At 38.2% G+C, this 22,345-nt stretch overlaps 1 protein-coding gene across 5 annotated transcripts in view; it reads left to right on the top strand.

Moving 5' to 3' along the window:
- TMEM245 (transmembrane protein 245) overlaps nucleotides 1-22,345 on the top strand; it is a 102,759-nt gene that overhangs the window by 37,552 nt on the left and 42,862 nt on the right. For all 5 annotated transcript variants that reach the window (XM_078436601.2, XM_060609100.3, XM_060609099.3 and 2 more), the window contains 3 exons: nucleotides 3,818-3,922; nucleotides 9,802-9,884; nucleotides 15,367-15,457. In XM_078436601.2, coding sequence (XP_078292727.1) covers nucleotides 3,818-3,922; nucleotides 9,802-9,884; nucleotides 15,367-15,457 — 279 coding nt within the window. The remainder of the gene's footprint in view (nucleotides 1-3,817; nucleotides 3,923-9,801; nucleotides 9,885-15,366; nucleotides 15,458-22,345) is intronic.

Below are 22,345 nucleotides of genomic sequence, written 5' to 3'. Positions count from 1 at the left end.
TCTTTGATGATGTGGTGTAGCATAGATAAAACATTGGTGTTGAGCAGGAGTAAGTGCTTTAAGTTCTGAGGCTATATGTTTGAGGAAAGCACATACGTAAGTTGATGTCTGTTTTATTACAATACATCCACGGCCAGAAAATTTGAAGCACTGGGTATTTAGTATTTCAAGTTCAAGTTGGGTGAATTAGGAAACGAATTCAAGAGAAGTGAGGGTGAGAGAGAACACATCTATGGTAGTTGAAACACAACCTATTTCCCAGGGCTTGTTTTATTTTGTAGTATTGATTATTTGCACTAAACCTCAACCAGAATTTGGTTAAAAAAACAAAGTGAAATAAAAGCCTACAGGCCCAGAATAATGAAATAGGAAAACTCAGCAGTGGAACGATACTTTCTTAATAGGCTTGCTACATAAATAAAGCTAGTTTGGAATTTTCAGAGTCTTGGAGTATAACCGTACATTTACTGACATCTCTAAATTAAAAAAAAAAAAAGAGCATTCCCTTTATTCACACTTGAAACACTCAGAATGTCATTTTAAGATGACTCCTCTTCCCCTTTAAGAAGATAAATTTAAAAACTAAAATAATTTCTCAGAATGTGGAAGACTGGGGAAATATCAGGGACTGAGTGATTTCATTGGGTAGGCAGTAATGACAGCTGGTGGCAGTGATAACAGGTGCTGTGGCTTCCACTGCCCAAAGCTGAGCCCAGGACCAGTTCTGCCTCCTGGGACAGTGCCTCTGGCATTTCTTTAGGGATTCTCTCCTCCGTCCTCTTCTCCATACCATCTTTTGCCCATGTTTCTCTTTCTGTGTCTGAGTTGCTGTTTCCTTGAGAGTTTTGGTCCATTCACTCCAGGCGTTCTTTTCCTCCATCTGAGTTTTCTGTCCACTTTATTGTTTCCTTTTTATTGGTCCTTCATTCTATGCACCAACACCCCCTGGCCACACATTTTTTTCCTCCCATTTGACTTTTTTTTTAATCTCCCTTTACTTTTTAATACTTTCTCTGTCTCTTTCCCACTCCTCTCTCCCTCTCTTTTTACCTCTCTCCCTTTTTATCCTGTTTTTTCTTTAACCTTATTTTAACTGGCCATAATATGAATAGACACTTTCCCCCCACCCTGTCTTTTTTAGCTTAACGTATTGAGCATCTTATATGGTGTTATTTATTTTAAATTTTGAATGAAGCATCTAACCCTCACTGTTATCTTTGCAATATAAATTTTCATTTAGATGACTCTTAGTGTGGATTTTTTCCAACCCTTAGGTAAATGGCTTGTGATAGGAAAATTCTACCCTGGTTTAAAAACAAAGTTTGATTTTGTAATGCTGATATACATAATTTGTTTGTGAATATCTCATGTTTTATGTTAGAAATACCCAGATACAAATTTAGATACACTTTCTAAATAAAGCATCATTTACATTAAAACATATTTCAGAATAGACATTTTTTAAAAAAATTGGGACTCCGAAGTTATTTTCAGAAATTGTTATTTGTGAATACAAATCTGGTCTTAATTCTGAAATTATTTATGCTTGGCTCTTTAAATCTGTATTTGAGCTTTTACCATGTGCCATGCACTGCCAGGCTTGGGAACTACAGGGAGGAATCCTAGCACTAGCTCTTTCATCAGAAGCTGTCTCAAGAACTATGTGTAGAATTGGTTTCTGATTGTGAAACTTTTCAGTTTCATTGATTTTAGAATGTACATTCAAATATGACATCTGACCTTCCATATCTTAGAAATGTGTTACTACTTTTTTAATCTCTACATTGTCTTTGATGCTTTGGTAGCATGCACTGAAAATTAACTCTGCTGTTTGAAGCTGTAATGGTCAAGATAAAAGTTGAACTTTTTATCTTTGAGTTCACTGCAGCATTGATTTATTAGTGACAATATCCATCATGGAAGATAAAAGGATGCAAGCTTATTGCATGGAATGGAAAACAGATGTTTTAGAAGTCATGTTTTGTTTTTAACTACCATTCTTTGCTCTTGAGTGTTTAACTCACTGGAGAGCATAATTCAGATTTAAATTAGAACTCACTTCCTCCTCAATGCTGTAGCTCTTGTAGGGGTTGAGGGCCCAGTGTGGTTTCAGCAGCCGTCAATGTAAATGATTGGCCTTTTGAAATGTTAAATGCCAGCTTTGCATGGCAGGAATTCTAGATATCTATCAGAACTATTATATATTCTGAAAACAAAAATTTTGTTTTTGATATAGGGTTATTTGTGATTGTGAAAGATGAGAGAAGTTATATTCAAAATGGAATGTCAAGTAGCAGTTAGGGAGAGCATAATTTAATTATTGATTAAGGGATAACCATTACATTAATGATTAGTTTTTATTTATAGTCCATTTGTCCTAAAGCTTATGTTTTAAAAAGAATGGAAATGTCAAGCGGAATATCAGATTTAAAAAGTATTTGGTTATGAAGTCTCTCAAATACAAAAAGATGTAGAGAACATTGAGTCTGTCCTCCAGCCTGATAAAACATTACCTGTATAATTAAAGCCCATTTTGTGACCTCCCTGATTGTACATCCACCTCCTAACTCTCCCCTCCCAGCCACCCTCGTAATATTCTGAAGTTGATATTTATCATGACCTTAACATTAGATTTTTATTATTACTGTTTTTGTAACCCCAGTGGCATCAAAAGGAAAAATATTTTTTTAATTAATTTTTTTTAATGGTTTTATTTATTTTTGAGACAGAGAGAGACAGAGCATGAATAGGGAGGGGCAGAGAGAGAGGGAGACACAGAATCTGAAGCAGGCTCCAGGCTCTGAGCCATCAGCCCAGAGCCTGACGTGGGGCTCGAACTCATGGACTGCGAGATCGTGACCTGAGTGAAGTCGGACACAACCGACTGAGCCACCCAGGTGCCCCAAAAGGAAAAATATTTTGAATATAATTTCCACTTTAATTTGCTTCTCTTTCATCTTGTGTCATTTAGGACATACCTGTTTTATAAGAGGCATACTTTTTCTAAAGCTATCTTTATTTGCTAATTGTTAGTAAAATTTCATGAGATTTGAGGTCAGCTAATATATTACCATTATTTCCTTTAGAATATTAAAAGAATTTTTTTTAAATGTTTATTTTTGAAAGAGAGCACGAGCAGGAGAGGGACAGAGAGAAAGGAAGACACAGAATCTGAAGCAGGCTCCAGGCTCTGAGCTGTCAGCACAGAGCCCGACGCGGGGCTTGAACCCACAAACCATGAGATCATGACCTGAGCCCAAGTCAGATGCTTAACTGAGCCACCCACGTGCCCCTAGAATGTATATTTTTCAAAGTTTATTTTGAGAGAGACAGAAAGCGTGTGAGTGAGGGAGGGGCAAAGAGAGGGAGAATCCCAAGCAGGCTCCGTGGGGGCTTGAACTGAAATTGTGAGATCTTGACCTGGGCCAAAATCAAAAGTTGGACGCTTAATGGATTGAACCACATAGGTACCCCGAGATCTTTTTTTAAAATTTCATTTAGAATATTTACCAGATTCTAAATTACAATTTGAAATATAAATATAACACTGTGTGAGAATTCAAACATAAATACAGGTTATGTTCAAATTAACTGCCATTTCTTAGATATGATGATAATAAATTCTTTATATAACAATGGTAATTAATGCCGTTAATTTTCTGAAGTTGCTTATGGCTTTCACTGCTTTAATCGTTATGCCATAGTTTGATTTGCAATGCTGAATATCCTATTTTGTCTTAATAATGTTTGAATACATATGCATTTTTATTAAGTTGTGCTTGAAAGATAAGTAATTCTCTTTTTCATTTCTGTACAGATGATCATCTGGTTGGAGAAGATGTTAGACAAAATAATTAGCATTTTCATCATATTTTTATTAGTGATAGGAACCCTTCTTTTAGCCCTACTCCTGACTGCAAAGGTAGAGTATAACAATTACTATTGCCATTAATAAACTCTTAATTGTTATAATTGTAGTATGCAGAAGAAGTTGGCAGAAGCCAGCATGGAAAATTTACTTTGCTTATAAATATATTTAACAATTAAATTATTTAAGATTTTTGCATTAGTAATTTTGTCATGAATTTGCCTAACTTTTATTTTTTTTATGTGCATTTAAATTTTGTTATCAAAATCCTCAGAAGTAAGTACAGATGAAAAAACTGATACTGAAGAATAAGTGGCTTCTTCTTTCAAAAGGAGAACTATGATCTGGTCTCATGACTCCTAAATTCATTAGTTCTTTGTTTCCTAGATCAGAATTTCTTGATTAGTTCCTTCCCTTCTTGTCTCATCAGTCTTTCTACTAATTTACCATGGAATCTTTTTTGTTTTCTTTTAATTTTTTTTTTAACGTTTATTTATCTTTGAGAGAGAGAGAGACAGAGGCAGAGAGAGAGGGAGACACAGAATCTGAAGCAGGCTCCAGGCTCTGAGCTGTTAGCACAGAGCCCGACATGGAGCTTGAACTCACAAGCTGTGAGATCATGACCTGAGCTGAAGTTGGACGCTCAACTGACTGAGCCACCCAGTTGCCCCTACCATGTAATCTTTATTTCTTACTTTCTAGCTTACAATTCCTCTTTTTCTTCTTAGTTTGGACTATTAGAACATCACAGACTGGGTGGCTTAAACAACAGACATTTATGTCTCACAGTTCTGGAGGCTGGGAGTCCCAGATCAGGGTGCCAGTATGGTCAAGTTCTTGGCAAAGGGCCTCTTTCTGGTTCTCTTGTGTCTCTTCTAACGGCACTAATCCCATCATGAGGGCTCCACCTTCACAACCTCATTACTTCCCAAAGGTCCTGTCTCTCTCTCTCTTTTTTTTTTAAACGTTTATTATTGAGAGAGAGACACAGAGTGTGAGCAGGGGAGGGGTAGAGAGAAGGGGAGACCCAGAATCTGAAGTAGGCTCCAGGCTCTGAGCTGTCAGCACAGAGCCTGATGCAGGGCTTGAACTCACAAACTGTGAGATCATGACCTGAGCCGAAGTCGGTTGCTTAACCAACTGAGCCACCCAGGAGCCCCCCAAAGGCCCTATCTCTTAACCATCATATTGGAGGTTAAGATTTGGACATAAGAATTTTGGGAGTCTACAGACATTCAGGGTTTAACACCCTTCTTTCATCTAAGAAAACCATTCTCCAAAGTGCGACTAAAATTTTCTCTATATTTGATACATCTTCCTGACTTTTAAAACAAATGTTTATTCTGTATCTTAATCTTTATCTGAAATCCACTGAACTTCTCATCCTAGGTTTTGCTATGTTGTTTTTCTAGGAGTTGTGAAGTTTATGTGAAATCATGGACATGAAAAATTTTCATATAGGTGCGCCTGGGTGGCTCAGTGGGTTGAGGGTCTGACTTTGGCTCAGGTCATGATCTTATGCTTTGTGGGTTTGAGCACCCTGTCAGGCTCTGTGCTGACAGCTCAGAGCCTGGAGCCTGCTTCAGATTCTGTGTCTTCCTTTCTCTCTCCCCTCCCCCTGCGCGCGCGCGCGCGCTCTCTCTCTCTCTCTCTCTCTCTCTCTCAAAAATAAACACATTAAAAAAATAAAAATAAAAACATTTTTTTTTCATATAGTGCTGTAGAGGTATGGTAGTAAACGTTATCAATGGATAATCTGATACGCAGACTTTACTAAAGCATTGCATTGTTTCCTGCTGTGTCAGTTACCACTTGGAAGTCCTGTTCTCAGTCGTTCTCAGCCTCAGTATGTCCTCAGTCTTACCATTTGCTCCTAACAGCCTGCGCTCTCCATATTTCTGTTTCAGTTTCTGTGTAGTTCTTATCTGTTCTTTGGATATGAATCATGTAGTCACTTATAGAGACTGTATAGACTTTTTAAAGACCTTTTTTGTTTTTATTTTGCCTGAACCTGCCATTATATATTCTTTTTTCCTATTCTAGCTCCTAGAGAAATTTTACACCAATATGATCTTCCGTTTTCCTTTTTCCTCTCTCCTGCTCTTCTTTCCCTTTTGTATTTCTTTGTATGGGGTCTTCTTGCCTGCTTATCTCAATTATGTTCATTTTTTTTAAAGTCCTTTTTCTTTGTTCAACCCATGCTTCAGTGAGCTTTTACTTTCCTGAACTTTGATAACATTTATTACCGAACCACTTCTTTGTGGTCTAGGACTCATGCAAACTGAGTTTTTAAAGGAAACTTACTGGTTATCTAGTCTTTTCTCCCAGCCAATAAAGGGATTATTCTCTAAAACACCATGAGGATATCCACTTTAATGTCTAATAGCCATTTCAAATGTAGTATGTCAAACACCGAATTTCAGATCTTCCCTTGCTTATCTGTTCTCTTCCTCATAGTCTATTTCAGTGTAAATGACTACTCCAGACCACTTGCTTAGGTGAAAAGCCCCAGAGTCATCCTTGACTACTTCCCTTTTGTATCCACATCCAATTAGTCAGAAAATCCTTTTTGGCTTCATCTTGGGGTAGTAGCAGGGCAGCAATGTCAGGTAGTTCCTTTCCATCGAAAGCAAGAATAAAACAGTATAAAATTATTAAAAACACCATACCAGGGCATTGGAAAACCATTATGCAACAGTTTGAGGAGTATTTGCTCATGAAAAACTGTTACTGCATCTATTAAAACAGATAGTTTGTGGTTTTCTTGCTTGGAGATATTCTTATCCTGCCTAGCCTGGACAGCAGAAGCCTGTAGCTTTTCCCATGGAGGTGGTAGACTTGACTTGGGGCTGACAACAGAGTAGCTGTAAATTAAAGGGGGGAGATTCCGGAAGCAAGAGAGCCATGAAGAACTTAATAATAAGAGCATTAATAAACCATGCATCCTAGACTGGTATATGGGAGACCCCATGGAGTCCTGTGAACATTGAAAGTCTGGAGAGATTTGCAGATTGATTATGCCTTTGGTTGCATTTCTCAATTCTCATACATCTCAGACTGCAGGGGATGAAGATTCCTATCGTGAAATATCTGGGCATGATTTCTGCCAAAATCGTTTGCTAACTGCTAAGCTGTGCAGGTTCAGGGGAAGGCTTTAGGCTTTAAAAAAATAATAAGATGAAAACACTGAGCAGAGACATCAATGACAGGGAAGGCAGATTTTGCGGTTTGACTGTAAATAAGTTAATTCCTTACTGAAAGAAAACAACAGCTCTCAGAAAAACAAAACAAAATCCAGAGTTTCTACAATGCATTTTTTTAAATGTCTAATTTCTAACCCAAAATTATTAGACACACAAAGAAACAGAAAAGTATGACCTGGGGAGGAAAAAAAAAAAAAAAAAACAGTCAAAGAAGTGGATATTTAAGTGGCTCAGATGTTGGATTTAGTAAACATTTTAAAGCAGATATTATAAATAGATCTGCATATATATATGTACATATCTATATATAAATATATCAAAAGAAGTAAAGTATGTTAATAATATGTAAACAAATGCAGATGCTCAACAGAGAAATGGAGACTATAAAACAGAACCAAATAGAAATCCTAGAGCTGACGAGAGCAATAACTAGTGAAAAATTTACTAGATAGGTTTAACAGCAGATTTGGGATCCAGAAAGAAAACAATGAGTGAATTTGGAAAAAGATGAATAGAAGGTATCCAATCTGGCACAATATTTGTCAAATAGTGGATGAGGAGAGACAAAGATTTGTAGGACAATATCACAGATTCTAACAGATACGTAATTGACATCCCAGAAAGTGAAAGAAAGAGCGTAAAAAATATTTGAAGAAATTATGGCCTACGTTAAAAAAATTAAAAAAGAAATTATGGTCAAAAACTTTTCAAGTTTGATGAAAAACATTAAAATAGCCAAGAAGCTGAACAAACCCTGAGTGGAATAAATGCATATAAAACAAATACATACAAAACAAACCATACCTAGACAGATCATAGTCACCGAAAGCCAAAGAGAAAAAAATCTTTAATGAAGCAAGAGAAAAATTATGTATCACACACAGGAGAACAACAAAACAATGACTTCCTATAATAAACCATGCATACCACAAGACATTGGAATGATATATTCAGTTTTGGGGAAAAAAAACAACTGGTCAGTCAAGAATTTTATAATCAATGAAACTATTCTTTAAAAGTACAGGCAAAATAAAAATATTTCTAGATAACCAAAACCGAGAATTTGTTAATAGCACACCTGCACTTTAAAGAACGCTGAAGGAATTCCTTCAGACTGAAGAGAAATGACTCTAGAAATAACTTATGTCCAAAGGGAGGAATGAAGAGCATTTGGTAGATATGTGCATATATATAAAAATTATATTCCCCACCCTTTTTCAGTTTGTTCAAATAACAGGACTATTTAAAAGTTTTAACACTGTATTGTAGAGTTTATAATACACATAGATGGACTATGTATGTATAACCATAGCACAAAGAAGAAGACTGGGAAACAACCATAGTGGTATGGAGTTCTTATAAATATTTTATTGGAAGTAAGTCAGCGTTAACTTGAGGTGATCTATGATGAATTAAAGATGTGGTAAGCTTAAGCTTAAGATAAGCTTAAGGTAAATAGCAACCACTAACAAATTTTGGAGGAACTGAAATGGTATACTAAAAAATGTTGCTTAACACAAAAGAAGGCAATAAAAGAATACCAGTAGGGATGAAACAGAAGACAAATCGCACAATGGCAGACTGAATCCAATCATATCAATGCATATATTAAATATGAAACAATTAAATGGCAGAGATTTTCAGACTGGATATAAAATAGCAAGCTCCAGCTAAGTGGTATCTGTAAATGATACCCTTTAAGTTCAGAGCCCTAAAAAGTTTGATAGTAAAAAGATGAAAAAAGTTACACCCACCACTCACACTGTAAACGTAAAGTTTGTAGGGTGATTATATTAATGTAAGAGCAGATAGTTTAAACAAACATTACTGAAGGTAAGAAATAAGGACTTGTCATAACGATAGAAGAGGTAACACTGCAGTAGGATTTACCAGTTTTAAAACGTGTGTATTCCTAAAGGTAGAGCTAAATAGAAGGTGAAGCAAAATAGTCAGAATTAAAGGAGAAATAGACAAACCAGTGATTATGGTTAGGGATTCAGTAATACTCTTCTTGTGGTAACTGAGAGAATAAGTAGATAGAAAATTAGTTAAGAATCGAAAAGGCTTGAAAAACACTGTTAGTCAATGTGAAGTGACAACAGCAGGATGATGTTCTTGTCGAGTGAGCACGGAATACTCACCAGGGCAAACTGCCTGGTATGCCCAATTTTAAAATAGTAAAATATAGAGCATATTCTCTAAGGCTGGCTTGTTCCATTTTGTCTGTCTCATTTTTTGGTTATTGAGCAAGGTAACTTCTGAGATACAGTTTCAGCTGGCTTCCCTCCCCGCCCCCCTCAAAAACATTGCTAAGTTCTTTATTTGCTTGTTTGTATGTCTCACACTGTTTCATAATTCTATAAGCACTGTTCATGCAGTGTTGATATTGCTTATATGTACTATACACACACGTGTGTGAAATTAATATATTTATGTATTTGTCTTGTGTATATGTATAAATATTTGTATGTACCTATTCACATGTTGTTTTTCCTAAGTTGTTGAGCTTCTTGAAGGTAGGGAGCTTTTATGTACTTTTTGTTTCCCATAGTGAGTGTCATAGGACATTATGTATAACAGCTGTTCAGTACAGGTTTCTAAATTAATTGAAACTAAGATGTGTAATTATTTAACTCTAAAAGCATTGTTCCAATAATAGTGTGGAAAAATAAATGTTAAATTGGGCTTATTTTTTATTGAGATTGTTTTTCTCTCCTATCCGTAATACAGGTGCATCAAGAGAGTGTGCACATGATTGAAGTCACAAGCAATTTGATTAATGAGACTCTAGCAAATCACCCTGAGTGGGCAAAGTAAGAGTATTATTTTGGCAAAATAGAAATGAATGGCCTACGTTCAGTATCTGCACAAAACGATCTTATCTTCATTGATGTATCTATGTTGGAAGAGAAAAGATGGAGTTCGCCAAAGCTTTGATGAATGTTGTTGTTTTTGCATCAGAACAGCATGTATTGGGGGATGGTGGGAGAGGGAAGTGTGTACGATTTTGGGAACAGTTTATGGTAAATGACTTTGTATTGAGATTTATAGTTTACAACATGTATATGATTTGCAAAGGCCTTTCACCTACACTTATATGTAGGTGTTCATCACAGTGACTGAGGAGGTTGAAGAGGCTATCCCCATTTCACAGATGAGGAAGCAGAATCAAAGGTTACAGAATTGGAGATAATCCCCCAGTGGCAGGGTCAGTAGTGTTTTCACATTGTGTCATTTTGGAGGCAGGGTAGGCAGTCTGGCTCAGGGCCAGATCTAGCCACCTGTTTTATTGGAACACACCCATACCCATTCATTTACATGTTGTCTGTGGTTGTTTGGGGGAGGGGGGGTGCAAGAACAGGTAGAATTGAGTAGTCGTGATACAGATTTTATGTCCCGAAAAGCCTGAAATATTTTTACAGATAACATTTGCCAACCCCTGTCTTAGATAGGGTCTCTTTTTTACTTGTTTAATTTGGCTTCTGTGACAAGGGTTTTATGTCATCCTGTTGAATTTGATTGACAAACTGTATGGCCTTTTTTTTTTTTTTAATACCTTCAAAGTAGTCACTAATGTAAGTAGGAAGTACTCTGCCAGTTTTGGGATTGCAAATTGAGATTTCACTTGCTTTTCTACTTTGAATTGACTTTATTCCTTTATGTAAAACCTGCAAAGGACGTTTCTTGAACTTGGTTTAGAATCATATTTGAATATCCTTAAAAAGGACATCTTTCAAAATGTATTTCACACTCAAAGTGCTTGTCCTTAATATTCCTGGTTAGTTACCAATTGCAGTATATCCGTAGAAAGGAATAGCATTTCACTTAGCATTCAGTGACAATAAACTGTACATGCAGCAGCATGGATAGATCTCAGAATAAGTATGCTGAGTGAAAGAAGTCAGGCAGAAAATAAAAAAAACAAAAAACCCCAAAAAACCAACAACTGATACAGTATGATTCCATTTATGCTAAGTTCTAGGAAATGCAAACTAATCCATAGTGACAGAAAGATCAGTGGTGTCTGTGGATAGGGGTGGGCCCCAGGAAGGGAGTACGTAGATGCACAAGGAAACTTTTGAAGGTGATAGATCATGTTTATTATCTTGATTAAGGACAGAAGAAGAGAAGTGGCATAATCAGATTTCATTCTAGAACAGTCTTTCCCTCTATACTATGAGAAAAGATGCACAGCATACAAGATTTGAGCCGTTTAGAATTAGATGAGAGTTGATGAAGTCCTTAATTGTGAACATTTGTAATGGAAATGAATAGGGTTAGTAAGATCTTAAGGAGGTTGGTTGGTGGTCAACTGGATATAGTTGGAAGAAATCTAGCATGACTTTTGTTTCTAGCTTTGAAAGTTGGTTGATGATGGTAGATTCACCTAGATAGGAAATAGAGGAGCCGATACGGTGGGAAAAAGAATTTGCTTCCTTTTTTTATCTTTTGTGTTTGAGGTGCCTATGGTAGGCAGAGGCATCTGGAAGACCATTGGCTGTGTTGGTGTTTAGTTCAGGAGAGTGATCTGGAGTGAAGTTAAAAATCAGGCAGCGTTAATATCTCAAGGGCTCCTCTTTTTCGGCGGTCATTCTCCTGTAATGGAAATAAGCCCAGAGCCCCTCTATACTGGTTTTCAATGGCAGTAGGACTGTCGCTGCTACTGTATTGAAGGCACACACAATCTGGGGAGCCCCAGATCAGAGCAGTTTAGAAAGTTGGTTGTTTTTATTTTTAAATTTTGTAATAATTCTAGATTCACCAGGCATGGCAAAGAAAGCTATAGGGAGGTCCATGGACTCTTCAGCCCACCTCCTCTAATGTTGACATCTTGCATGACTATGATACAATAACGAAACTAGGAAATGGACATTTTCCTAGTTTTACATGCATTTGTGTATATGTGTGTTTACAATTTTATCATATGTGTAGCTTCCTATAAGCTATCAAGACCATCAAGAACAGAACTGTTCCATAACCACAGGCTTCCTCATGCCACCCCTTTATAGCCACACCTACCCTCTACCTTCTCGTTTAACATATCCCTAACGCTTGGCAACCAATAATCTGTTCTCTGTATCTATAATATTGTTGTTTCATTATTGATACATAGATCAAATCATAGTGTATGTAACCTTGTGAGATTGAAAGATTGGTAGTGAACAAAGTTCACTACTCATAATTCTGTTGAAGTTCATTGAAGACATTGTAGGTATCATTAGCGTGTTCCCTTTTATTGCTGTGTAATATTCCAAGCAGGAAGATGGAAGGAATTAAAAGCTGTTTAGGCTTTGATCATCTGTGGGAAGTCTGATTCTTTTGCGACAGATTAATGGAGGTAGACATGAATGAATACTAATGGTTCTTGCAATCTCAGTACTCAGTGGATTCCTGTCCTGAAGATGGCAGTTGACTTTGTGGAAAATTCACGTAGATATATCTAGTGGGAGAGATACAGTTAAGAACTGGTTAGATATGCTGTCTTCCAATGTGATGCACGTTTTATATACCCTACGTAGGTACCTCGACTTCCCATGAGTATGTTTTGTGAGCTGGTGGATAAATGACATAGGCAGGGTAGGGTCATCTTCACAGAGCTTCATAGAAAATGAAATTGGAGCACATCTTTATTCTTGTCTTGAACAATTTTGTTCACTTGGAGCCCATTTCTTGTTTTCTATTAACTAGTCTCAAGCCTGTTGATTCTCATGACCCTCCTCAGGAGATGGCATTAAAATGGTACTGAATGTGATTTAGCCTTCCCTTACTTGGGAGGAATCCCCCAGGCTAAGCTAAGTTGTTTTTAATGGGGCTGTTCTTTTGGTAAGTCACATTGTGATAGAGATTAACCTCTCCCCAGGAAGATGAGGGTAGGCCAATCCAATTTCTAGGAACGTGGTTTCTCCTGACTGATCCCTCTTGACTTATAGTGTAGTAGAATTAGTGATTGGTTCTGGTTGATAATAAGACCAAAGCACATCCCAGTTTGTCTCAGCCAGAGTTGCTCAGGTGTTTCTGGCCCTGTGTCTCCTACAGGGCGCTCATTGTGAGGAGGTCTGGATGGAGCCAAGACCTTTGACTTAGCCTCACATCAGCTCTCCTCTCATCTGGCGCTCTTAGGACACCTGTGTGATGATGTTGGCAAAGTGTTTTCACAGTAGCCAGCAAGAGTTTATCAGGCCTTATAGATGCTTGTTAGTTATTAAGGATCTATTCAAATACTTCTGTCAATGTTCCTACTTTAACACTACAGGTTATGGGGCACCTGGGTGGCTCAGTCGGTTAAGCATCCGACTTGGGCTCGGGTCATGATCTCGCAGTTTGTGAGTTCGAGCCCTGCGTTGGGCTCTGTGCTGACAGCTCAGAGCCTGGAGCCTGCTTGGGATTCTGTGTCTCCCTCTCTCTCTGACCCTCCCCTACTCACACTCTGTTTCTGTCTGCCTCTCTCTCAAGAATAAACAAACATTAAAAAAACAAAACACTACAGGTTATAATTTTCCCCATGAAGTGTACTACCAGTTAATTGAAAACATTCAGCTCCCTTCAGAGCACTGATGAACCTGTAAATACTAGGATAATTTAAAAGGTACTTAATTTCTTCCAAATCCCATCTGTGTTTAAAGATCCCAGTTTCCTGTTCACATACTTAGATTATTATATTTGTAATCATCTCTTTTTGTCCTACCTGCTGAGAAATACAATTATAGCAAGTTTTGTCCTACTTGCTGAGAAATAGTTGAGAATTTGCCAAAAGTTTCACAAATATTTTATTTGGAGTATAGGAAGAACTGGTTAATATTAAAGGTTGAAACCATTACTAATTTGACGTTCCACTTTTTTTTTTTTTAATTTTCTTTTAACATTTATATATTTTTGAGAGACTGAGCACAAGTGGGGAAGGGGCAGAAAGAGAAGGAGACACAGAATCTGAAGCTCACTCCAGGCTTTGAGGTGTCAGCACAGAGCCCGATGTGGGGCCCGAACCCACAAACTGTGAGATCACGACCTGAACTGAGTCAGATGCTTAACTGACCGAGCCACCCAGGCGCCCTGACATTCCACTTTCTAATGTATCCAGAATGCCTTTTTCTCTCATTAAAGATCATTGCTGTCCTAGGCATCATTACTTTGTGGCTGTAGTGGCAGTTGTTTTTCTGTTTATGACCATCTTTCTCTCTCTCTCTCTCTCACACACACACACACACACACGCACACGCACACACATGCAAGTTACCACTTCTGATTTACTATATAAATTACTACAAGTATATAAAACTGCTGTGAGTTGTGAACATTGCAGATTTGACTTGACTCACTATTTGACTCTTTCCCATAAGCCAGCTTTGTGATGTGTGTCATATTTAGGCCTCAGGAAAGTACTTAGTTACTGCTTGCCTTGGCCTTTGGGCATCACTCATGTATAGTTGAGATCAGGACTATTATGTTTGTGAATATCAACATCTCTAGTAAACAATCTCTTGAGGTACAATTTAAAGAATATATGAAGACATTTCTTGTTGAGGAAACATTGAGTATATGTAACATATTCTTGATTAAGGCAGATGATGCAGCCTGGGTAGTTAACAGGAAAGTGAGGAGTCTGTCCCTCAAAGCACAAGGAGTAAAGCTTGTAGATGGAGCTCCTTGTATAGCTGAAACGCTGCTCAGGAGGTCCTCATATCTTAAAAAGATCTCCAGTGAGTACGAAATTGAAAACAATGATTTGCCCTCTTAATTTTCTTGTTTTCTTTCTGAGTTTTTCACATTCTTAGACCAGTGGTTCTCAAACTTCAGCATGTATGAGAACCATTTTTAGGGCTTGTTAAGGTACAGATTGCTGGGCCCCTGCCCAGTTTCTTTTTCAGTAGATCTGAAATTGAGCCCAAGAATTTGCATATCTAGCAGGTTTCCAAGCAGTTCTGATGCTGCTGGTCCATGGACCACACATTGAGAACCTCTGCCCAGGTACTGACTATCCCAGTGTCCCAGAACCACTTCTGCTGGTGCTGAATAAGGCAGATAACATGTATGGACAGAGCAGAATGAAAGGGAGTTTGTGGGGGAGAGTGGGTCTAATAGCTAAGGAAAGCTTGAAGGGAATCTTAAATGGTAGAAATAAGCATTAGGGTCGGAAGTCAAGGCTTCCTACATATGATTCATTTGTAGCCATGTGTGATAACTGATCAATAATTTGTCAGTTAATGATTGTTTAAATACATTGAATTCCAAGAGTTATTGGTGCAGTACACTAAAAATGTGCTAGTTTTAAATTTTTTCTTTTTTCTTTTAAATTAGTTGGCTTCCTGAAGCTCAAGTAGTCCAAAGAGCCCTCAATTCTGCAGCTAACAACGTTTATCAGTATGGAAGAGAGTGGATAACCCACAAGGTAAGGGAAGAGCCTCTCTTTGTGGCTTTCTCTTTGTAGGTTCTTCATTGGTAGGACTTACTGCTTTAATAAAGTATAAATGGAGATTCTGTTTAGAACAGTTTGTTTTTGAAATAGGCTTAAATCTACTAGACAACAAGAAATGTACAATGAAATTAAACTTTCTGGATGATTGTATTTAATAGTGCTAATGGGGCGCCTGGATGGCTCAGTCAGTTAAGTGTCCGACTTCAGCTCAGGTCATGATCTCATAGTCCGTGAGTTCGAGCCCTGTGTCAGGCTCTGTGCTTACAGCTTGGAGCCTGGAGCCTGCTTCAGATTCTGTGTCTCCCTCTCTCTCTGCCCCTTCCCTGCTCATGCTGTGTCTCTCTCTGTCTCAAAAAAAAAAAAAAATAAAAACATTAAAAAAAAAAAAAAATAGTGCTAGTAGCCTGAACAGAGAGATTTGTCCTTTGCTTCTTGTTCAAGGTAGATATTCATTCTGTCCTGATGCACAAATAATGGTCATTAAGATTGGTCAAATAAGGCTTTGTGGAGAAGAAAACGTTGTTAGCAAATATTAAATATTATCTGCTGGTGACTGTGGTTGGCATTTCTAGTTTTTTTCTTTTCATCTTTCCAAGAAATTTGCAGTAGTCTGAATTATTTTACCCAGTTTACAGAGGAGGAAACAGGCTTAGCAAGTCTAAGTAAATTCCCAGTGTCACGTTGTGAACTGCAGACTTAGTTTCAAACTGAAGATTAATTCTAAATCCCTTGTTGTTTCTACTATAGCATGCTAGAAGTTCATGCCCAAAACTGGGTTAGGTGCTTTAACATGGCACTTGAGAGAAACGCTGAAGGAATGATATATCTTAGATGAATAAAGAGAAGGAAGAGTGTATTTTAGGGAGTGTTTTTGTGAGCCAAGATGTGGAGACAGGAGTCTGCTTGAGGAGATTAGTCTATCTGAAGCTTTGCGGAAGGAAATGAAGGATAGAGGAAAAGGCACAGTTATTGCAGGTAAGGGTTAGACTCCATGGGACAAATTTGGGATATCCTTTTATTCTCTACCCCCCAATAGTGCCTATGAGAAGGACGGTAATTTGGAGTTTTAATAGATTGAAGTAATTAGGATCATCTAGGGATTAACAAGGTTTGTTGCAGTTAGATGTGTGCCCAGAAAAAAAGTATTGGTATGTGATTCCTTGTTCAAAATTCAAGAACGAAGTCTCAAAAAAAAATTATCTTGGAAATTACACTGTCTACCTGTGTATAGTAATCTAACCTAAGGATGGAATTATTGTTGAGTAAAAAGTTAAGAGAAAGATCTGTGTTACTGATTTTCTTGAGCCCATACCAGGTAACCAAATCAAATGCCACATGGAAGTCTTTAAAAAATATTTGGTGAATAAGTGAAAGATAAGTCTATTGGTATAGATCTCATAACTATCATAGAAGAAGATCCAGCCATTGCAGAAGCCTCTTAGACCTCTAGAAATATATTGGCTGACTTACTCTGCTGAAAGCATAGTATTTAATTTTTTGGCTTATATATTTGTTTTGGCATATAATTTGTATTCTGAAAATCTACCTACTTGGGGAAAGCTGGAGAATGTTCCTTAGAAATTACTTAGAGAAAAGATAAGTTTGAAACCTTTTGTTCGAGACTCTAAAAGGAAAGACAGCGGAAGAGAGAAGAGTATTGCTAACAAAGATGGTGACATACTCATGGTCCTGATTGAGAAGACATGAGGGTAATATCTAAAACCAGCCATTGAATGTGTATTGACTGACGAATGGACAAATAAAATGTGGTGTATCTATATACGATTACCTGCCATAAAAAGGAAGGAAGCACTGATACATTCTACAATATAGATGAACCTTGAAAACATTATGCCAGTTGAAAGCAGTCATAAAAGAACACATACGTATGATTCCATTTGTATGAAACATCCAGAAGAGGCCTATCTATAGAGACAGTAGAGTAGTGGTTTCCATGGGTAGGGAAGATTGGGGGAAATGGTGGAGTGACTGCTAAGAAGTATGGCGTTTCCTTTTGGGGTAAGGAAAATGTTTCAAAATTGCTTGTGGTGATGGTTGTGTAAGTTTGAATATACTACAAGAAATATTGAATTACTACACTTAGGTGGGTGAATTGTAAGGTGTGTGAATTATCTCAATAAGGTTGTTTAAAAAAAAAGAACCATTGAAATTATAGGGGTAGCTTTTCTTTTTTTTTATTTTTTATTTCGTTTTATGAATTTTTTTTTCAACATATGAAATTTATTGTCAAATTGGTTTCCATACAACACCCAGTGCTCATCCCAAAAGGTGCCCTCCTCAATACCCATCACCCACCCTCCTCTCCCTCCCACCCCCCATCAACCCTCAGTTTGTTCCCAGTTTTTAAGAGTCTCTTATGCTTTGGCTCTCTCCCACTCTAACCTCTTTTTTTTTTTTTTTCCTTTTTTTTTTTTTCCCTTCCCCTCTAGGGGTAGCTTTTCTAATAAGCTCAGATCTTATCCAGCTAAGAATCATGTAAGAATTGGGTCTCAGGAGCAAAAGTGTGGAAGGGTCTGAAGCTAGGGAAAAAGGTCATGCTCAGAAAGGGAAGAAAGTTTTTTTGGGGTGTGTTTAGGTATGAGCAGAGAAGGTTCCTATCTTCCTTCCCCATGTCTATGTTGTCAGCCTTATCTCCTGTATCCTCTATGCATTATTTGGGTTTTACCAAGGCCTGCTAGTTTGCTGTTTTCTCAAATCCAGCTTACTTTCTTCATTCAGCATCCTTGTTTGAGCTAATAAGTTTTTTTCCGAAATTTGTACCTGGGGGCAGCAGGAGAATAAGTCATGAATGGGTTTTCTCTGTCCCTTCTCGACTATGACTAGAATGAAGAAAGCAACAGCCAGTCCACAAATGTGCCAGGCACTGTCCTAAGTGCTGGAGGAAAGCAGGAGACCAGAAAGAGTTACCACCCTCCTGGAGCTTACTCTGGTGAGCGGGGGTAGACATGAAACATGTCAACAGGTAACCGTTTCAGATGGAAAAGTGCTGTGATCAGGTAACATGGTAGAGAATGACCTGGGGTGATACTTTAGCTGGAATGCCACAGAATGTCTCTGAGAAGGTGATCTTTTCACTAACACTGGAGATCTGGGAAAAGAAAGTTTCAAGTTGCGGGCATAGAAAATTCACAGGCTCTGATATTGGAGCAAGATTGGTTTAAGGAAAGAAAGAAGGCCAACGTGGCTGGAACAGGGGATGTGGTAACAAAACTAGCCATAGGTCATAACAAGAAGTTGGGATTTTATTTTTGTTATAAAGGTAAATACAGATTTAAAACAGAAAGGGATGTGACCTGATTTAGGATATTCAAAGCTCATTTTGGCTCCTTGATGGAGAGATAGCAGGAATGGAAAAGGCAGGGCCCTGGCTAAAGGAATATTATTCCAACAGCCTAGAGGAGATTTTGAGAACTTTTGACTAGGATGGTTGAAGTGGGAATTGAGAGAAATGGTCACATTTAACTTGTATTTCTGAGGTGATTATGACAGGAATTACTCATGGATTGGGTATGGAATGAAAGGGAAAGAAGTTTTTGGTTCGCCTGACTGGAAGGGTAGCTGTGCCTTTTACTGAGATGAACAGATCTTGGAGGTTGTGGGGGGTCAGGCGGGTTACAGATAGATCGAGCTCTAATTCTGTTTGGGGCGTGCGAAGTTTGAGATCCCTGTCAGATTTCTAAGTCGAGATATCAGAAAAGGCATTTGGACATATGTAGCTGGGGCTCAGGGGAGAGATCTGGGCTGTAGGTGGAAGTTTGAATGTTGTCAGACTCACTCTACCTGTTACTCTGCCCATCGGTGGAGGTGAACTGTATTAGTATGATAAGGCTGCCATGACAGAGTATCACAGACTGGGTGCTCAGACAACAGAAATTTATTTTCTTACAGTTCTGCAGGCTGGGAGTTCAAGATCAAGGTGTTGGTGGGATTGGTTTCTTATGGGGCCTCCCTCCTTGGCTTGTAGATACCTGTGTCTTCTTCACATGGTCTTCTGTCTGTGTGTGTCTGTCTCCTAATCTCCTCTTTTTGTAAGGACACTGATCAGGGGTGCCTGGGTGGCTCAGTCAGTTAGGTGACTGACTTCAGCTGAGGTCATGATCTCATGGTTTGTGAGTTCAAGTCCTGCATCGGGCTCTGTGCTGACAGCTCAGAGCCTGGAGCCTGTTTCAGATTCTGTGTCTCCCTCTCTCTCTGCCCCTCCCCTACTCTGTCTGTCTCTCTGTCTCAAAAATAAATAAACATTAAAAAAAAATTTTTTTTTTAAATTTATAAGGACACTGATCCTGTTGGATTAGGGCCCACCCTAATGACATCATTTTAATTTGATTACCTCTTTAAAGACCTTATTTCCAAATACAGTCACATTCTAAGGTATGGGGGGGGGGGGGTTAGGATTTAGGAGGAACACAATGTATCCCATGACATGGCCTAAGGAGAAAGTACATATAGAAGGGGACCAAAGATAGGTTCTTAGAGCAGCTTTTGAAGGTCACAGAAGCAAGCCAGCAGAGAAGGTGGAGGAGGAGTAGTCTGTGAGGTGGGAGGGAACAGCCTGTGTTTATCTTAGAGGCTGAGAGAAGATGTTTCCAGAAAGACTTGGTCAGCCTGTGGCAAATGGCTGTTAAGATTCCAAGCAAAGTGAGAACAGACAACTGCCCACTGACTTACCATCCCCATTTTATAGGTGAGGTTATTCACCTTAAGTTACCCAGCATTCAAATGGCATTCTGACGGCTCTTAGTGCTTCACTGTCTTTCGTCTGCAAAGAGCATCTCAGACACCACCAATAATAGCTGTGCTTTGGTGATTGTAGAGTTGTTTACTGTTGAGCTGTGCTGAAGTGGATGCCAGTTTGAGATAGTGCTTTATTGTGGTGAATGCCGCTATGCGGACAGCCTAGACTGGGGGCTCTTCTGGTTAAAGGGTGGGGGGGGGGTGGTGTCTCAGAAACTGAGAGTAGAGGGACAGAAGGAACTGGTACTAGGCAGTCTGTGAGTATCTGGCAGTCATGATACCCAAAAGACAAATTTAAAGTAATTAAAAGAAGACCAGGGCTAATTGTGGCTTTTAGTTATTTTGGACAATTTGCTGTGTTAGGTGTTTTTTGTTCATAGGTTATATATGCTGTAGTTGAAAGAGTACTAGAGAGTTTTTCATCCTGCCTCTACCAGTTAGCTGCCTGACTTGGGCCTGTCGTAGGTTCTTCCTAAATCTGTTTTCTCATCTTGAAAGAACAAAGGTGATAAAGACCTTTTTCTGACCTAACCCTTGGGGTTGTTGTAATGATCACGTAATGTAGGTGAAAACCATTTGTAAGTTGTAAAATGCTATACGAAGATAATGGCTTCTGTTATATTTACTAATTTGTGTTTGGTTTATGAATAAAGTATAGAGGAAAACATTGGGCAGATATGTTTGTATCAGATAAGTCTAAAAACTGGTTCAGATATCTGTAAGGACAGCATCAAGTAAGCAAAAGGTGTGGGTAGGCCACACAAAAGAAAATACTCATTGAAAACCAACACAGAAAAGTGGTCACTATTGTACCTGAAGAAGGAAAGTATTTGGTTACAATTTCACAGCTATTAAATTATCTAAAAATTTATCAATCCATAAGGCTTTGGGAAAACTGGTTTATTCATACAATGTTGGAAAATGTTAATTGGTATACTCCCTATGGAAGACAGTGCATAGCAAGAGCCGTTAAAGTGCCTATTTCCTTTGATTCCTATACATTTATCATGCTATTAGTAATAAGAAAAAAAAAGTTGTGTATAAGGACATTCATTGCAGTGTTATTTGTGACATTAAAAATTGGGAACCATCTCCATATCCTATGATTGGGTAATGATAAACTAATATCAGAACTTAAGGTAGAGTGTGCAACTCTTGATCTTGGGGTTGTGAGTTTGTGCCCCACCTTGGGCATAGAGATTACTGAAAATTAAAATCTTAAAAAAAAAAACAACAAAACTAATATGGAACCATTAAAAGTAAGGATGAAAGTGATGAAGTGATGAAAAATTCTAAATATAAACACAAAAAGTCGCAGAGGATATAGAATAATGGAAGCATTTGTGGTAAGGAAGTGGGACTACAAATCAGTGTTTATCTTTTAAAAAATGTTTTTACTATTATGCTATTGTTTGTTTTTAGAGTGTGCAAGCAGGGGTGGGGGGCAGAGGTGGGGGGAGAGAGAATCTTAAGCAGTCTCCACACTCAGCATGGAGCCCAATACATGGCTCCATCTCATGACCCTGAGATCATGACCTGAACCAAAATCAAGAGTTGGACGCTCAACCAACTGAGCCACCCACACACCCCTATGTTATGGTTTTAATAACAAAAATGTGGCGTATTATAATGAATAACTTTCCTCAAAGTTATCTTGTCTCACTGTACTTGATTCCCACAAACCCTGAAGCCAGTCTCATCATCAGTCATAACTCTGAGACCTGATGCCTCTTAGCAAACTATGGGAAATATTTGTGTTTATAGCTAAGGTCCTAAAATTTTACTTGAAGTTCTGTGGTAATTCTTACACCAGTGATAAATGTAACATGAGATTTCTGTGTAATGGATAAACACTTGGGCCACATGCAACATATTTGTCTCTGGCCAGATAAGATTTGCTGTCAGTGATCATGGCTTCACATGTACCTTTCTCAACGTTTTTTTTTTTTGTTTTGTTTTTTGTTTTGTTTTATTTTTGGGACAGAGACAGAGCATGAACGGGGGAGGGGCAGAGAGAGAGGGAGACACAGAATCGGAAACAGGCTCCAGGCTCCGAGCCATCAGCCCAGAGCCCGACGCGGGGCTCGAACTCACGGACCGCGAGAT

This window comes from Panthera onca, chromosome D4 (assembly GCF_046562875.1).
Source record: "Panthera onca isolate mPanOnc1 chromosome D4, mPanOnc1 haplotype 2, whole genome shotgun sequence".
In the NCBI taxonomy this organism is placed as follows: domain Eukaryota; kingdom Metazoa; phylum Chordata; class Mammalia; order Carnivora; family Felidae; genus Panthera; species Panthera onca.
The sequence above is the reverse complement of the archived record's forward strand: the minus strand, read 5'-3'. Positions and strand labels throughout refer to the sequence as shown.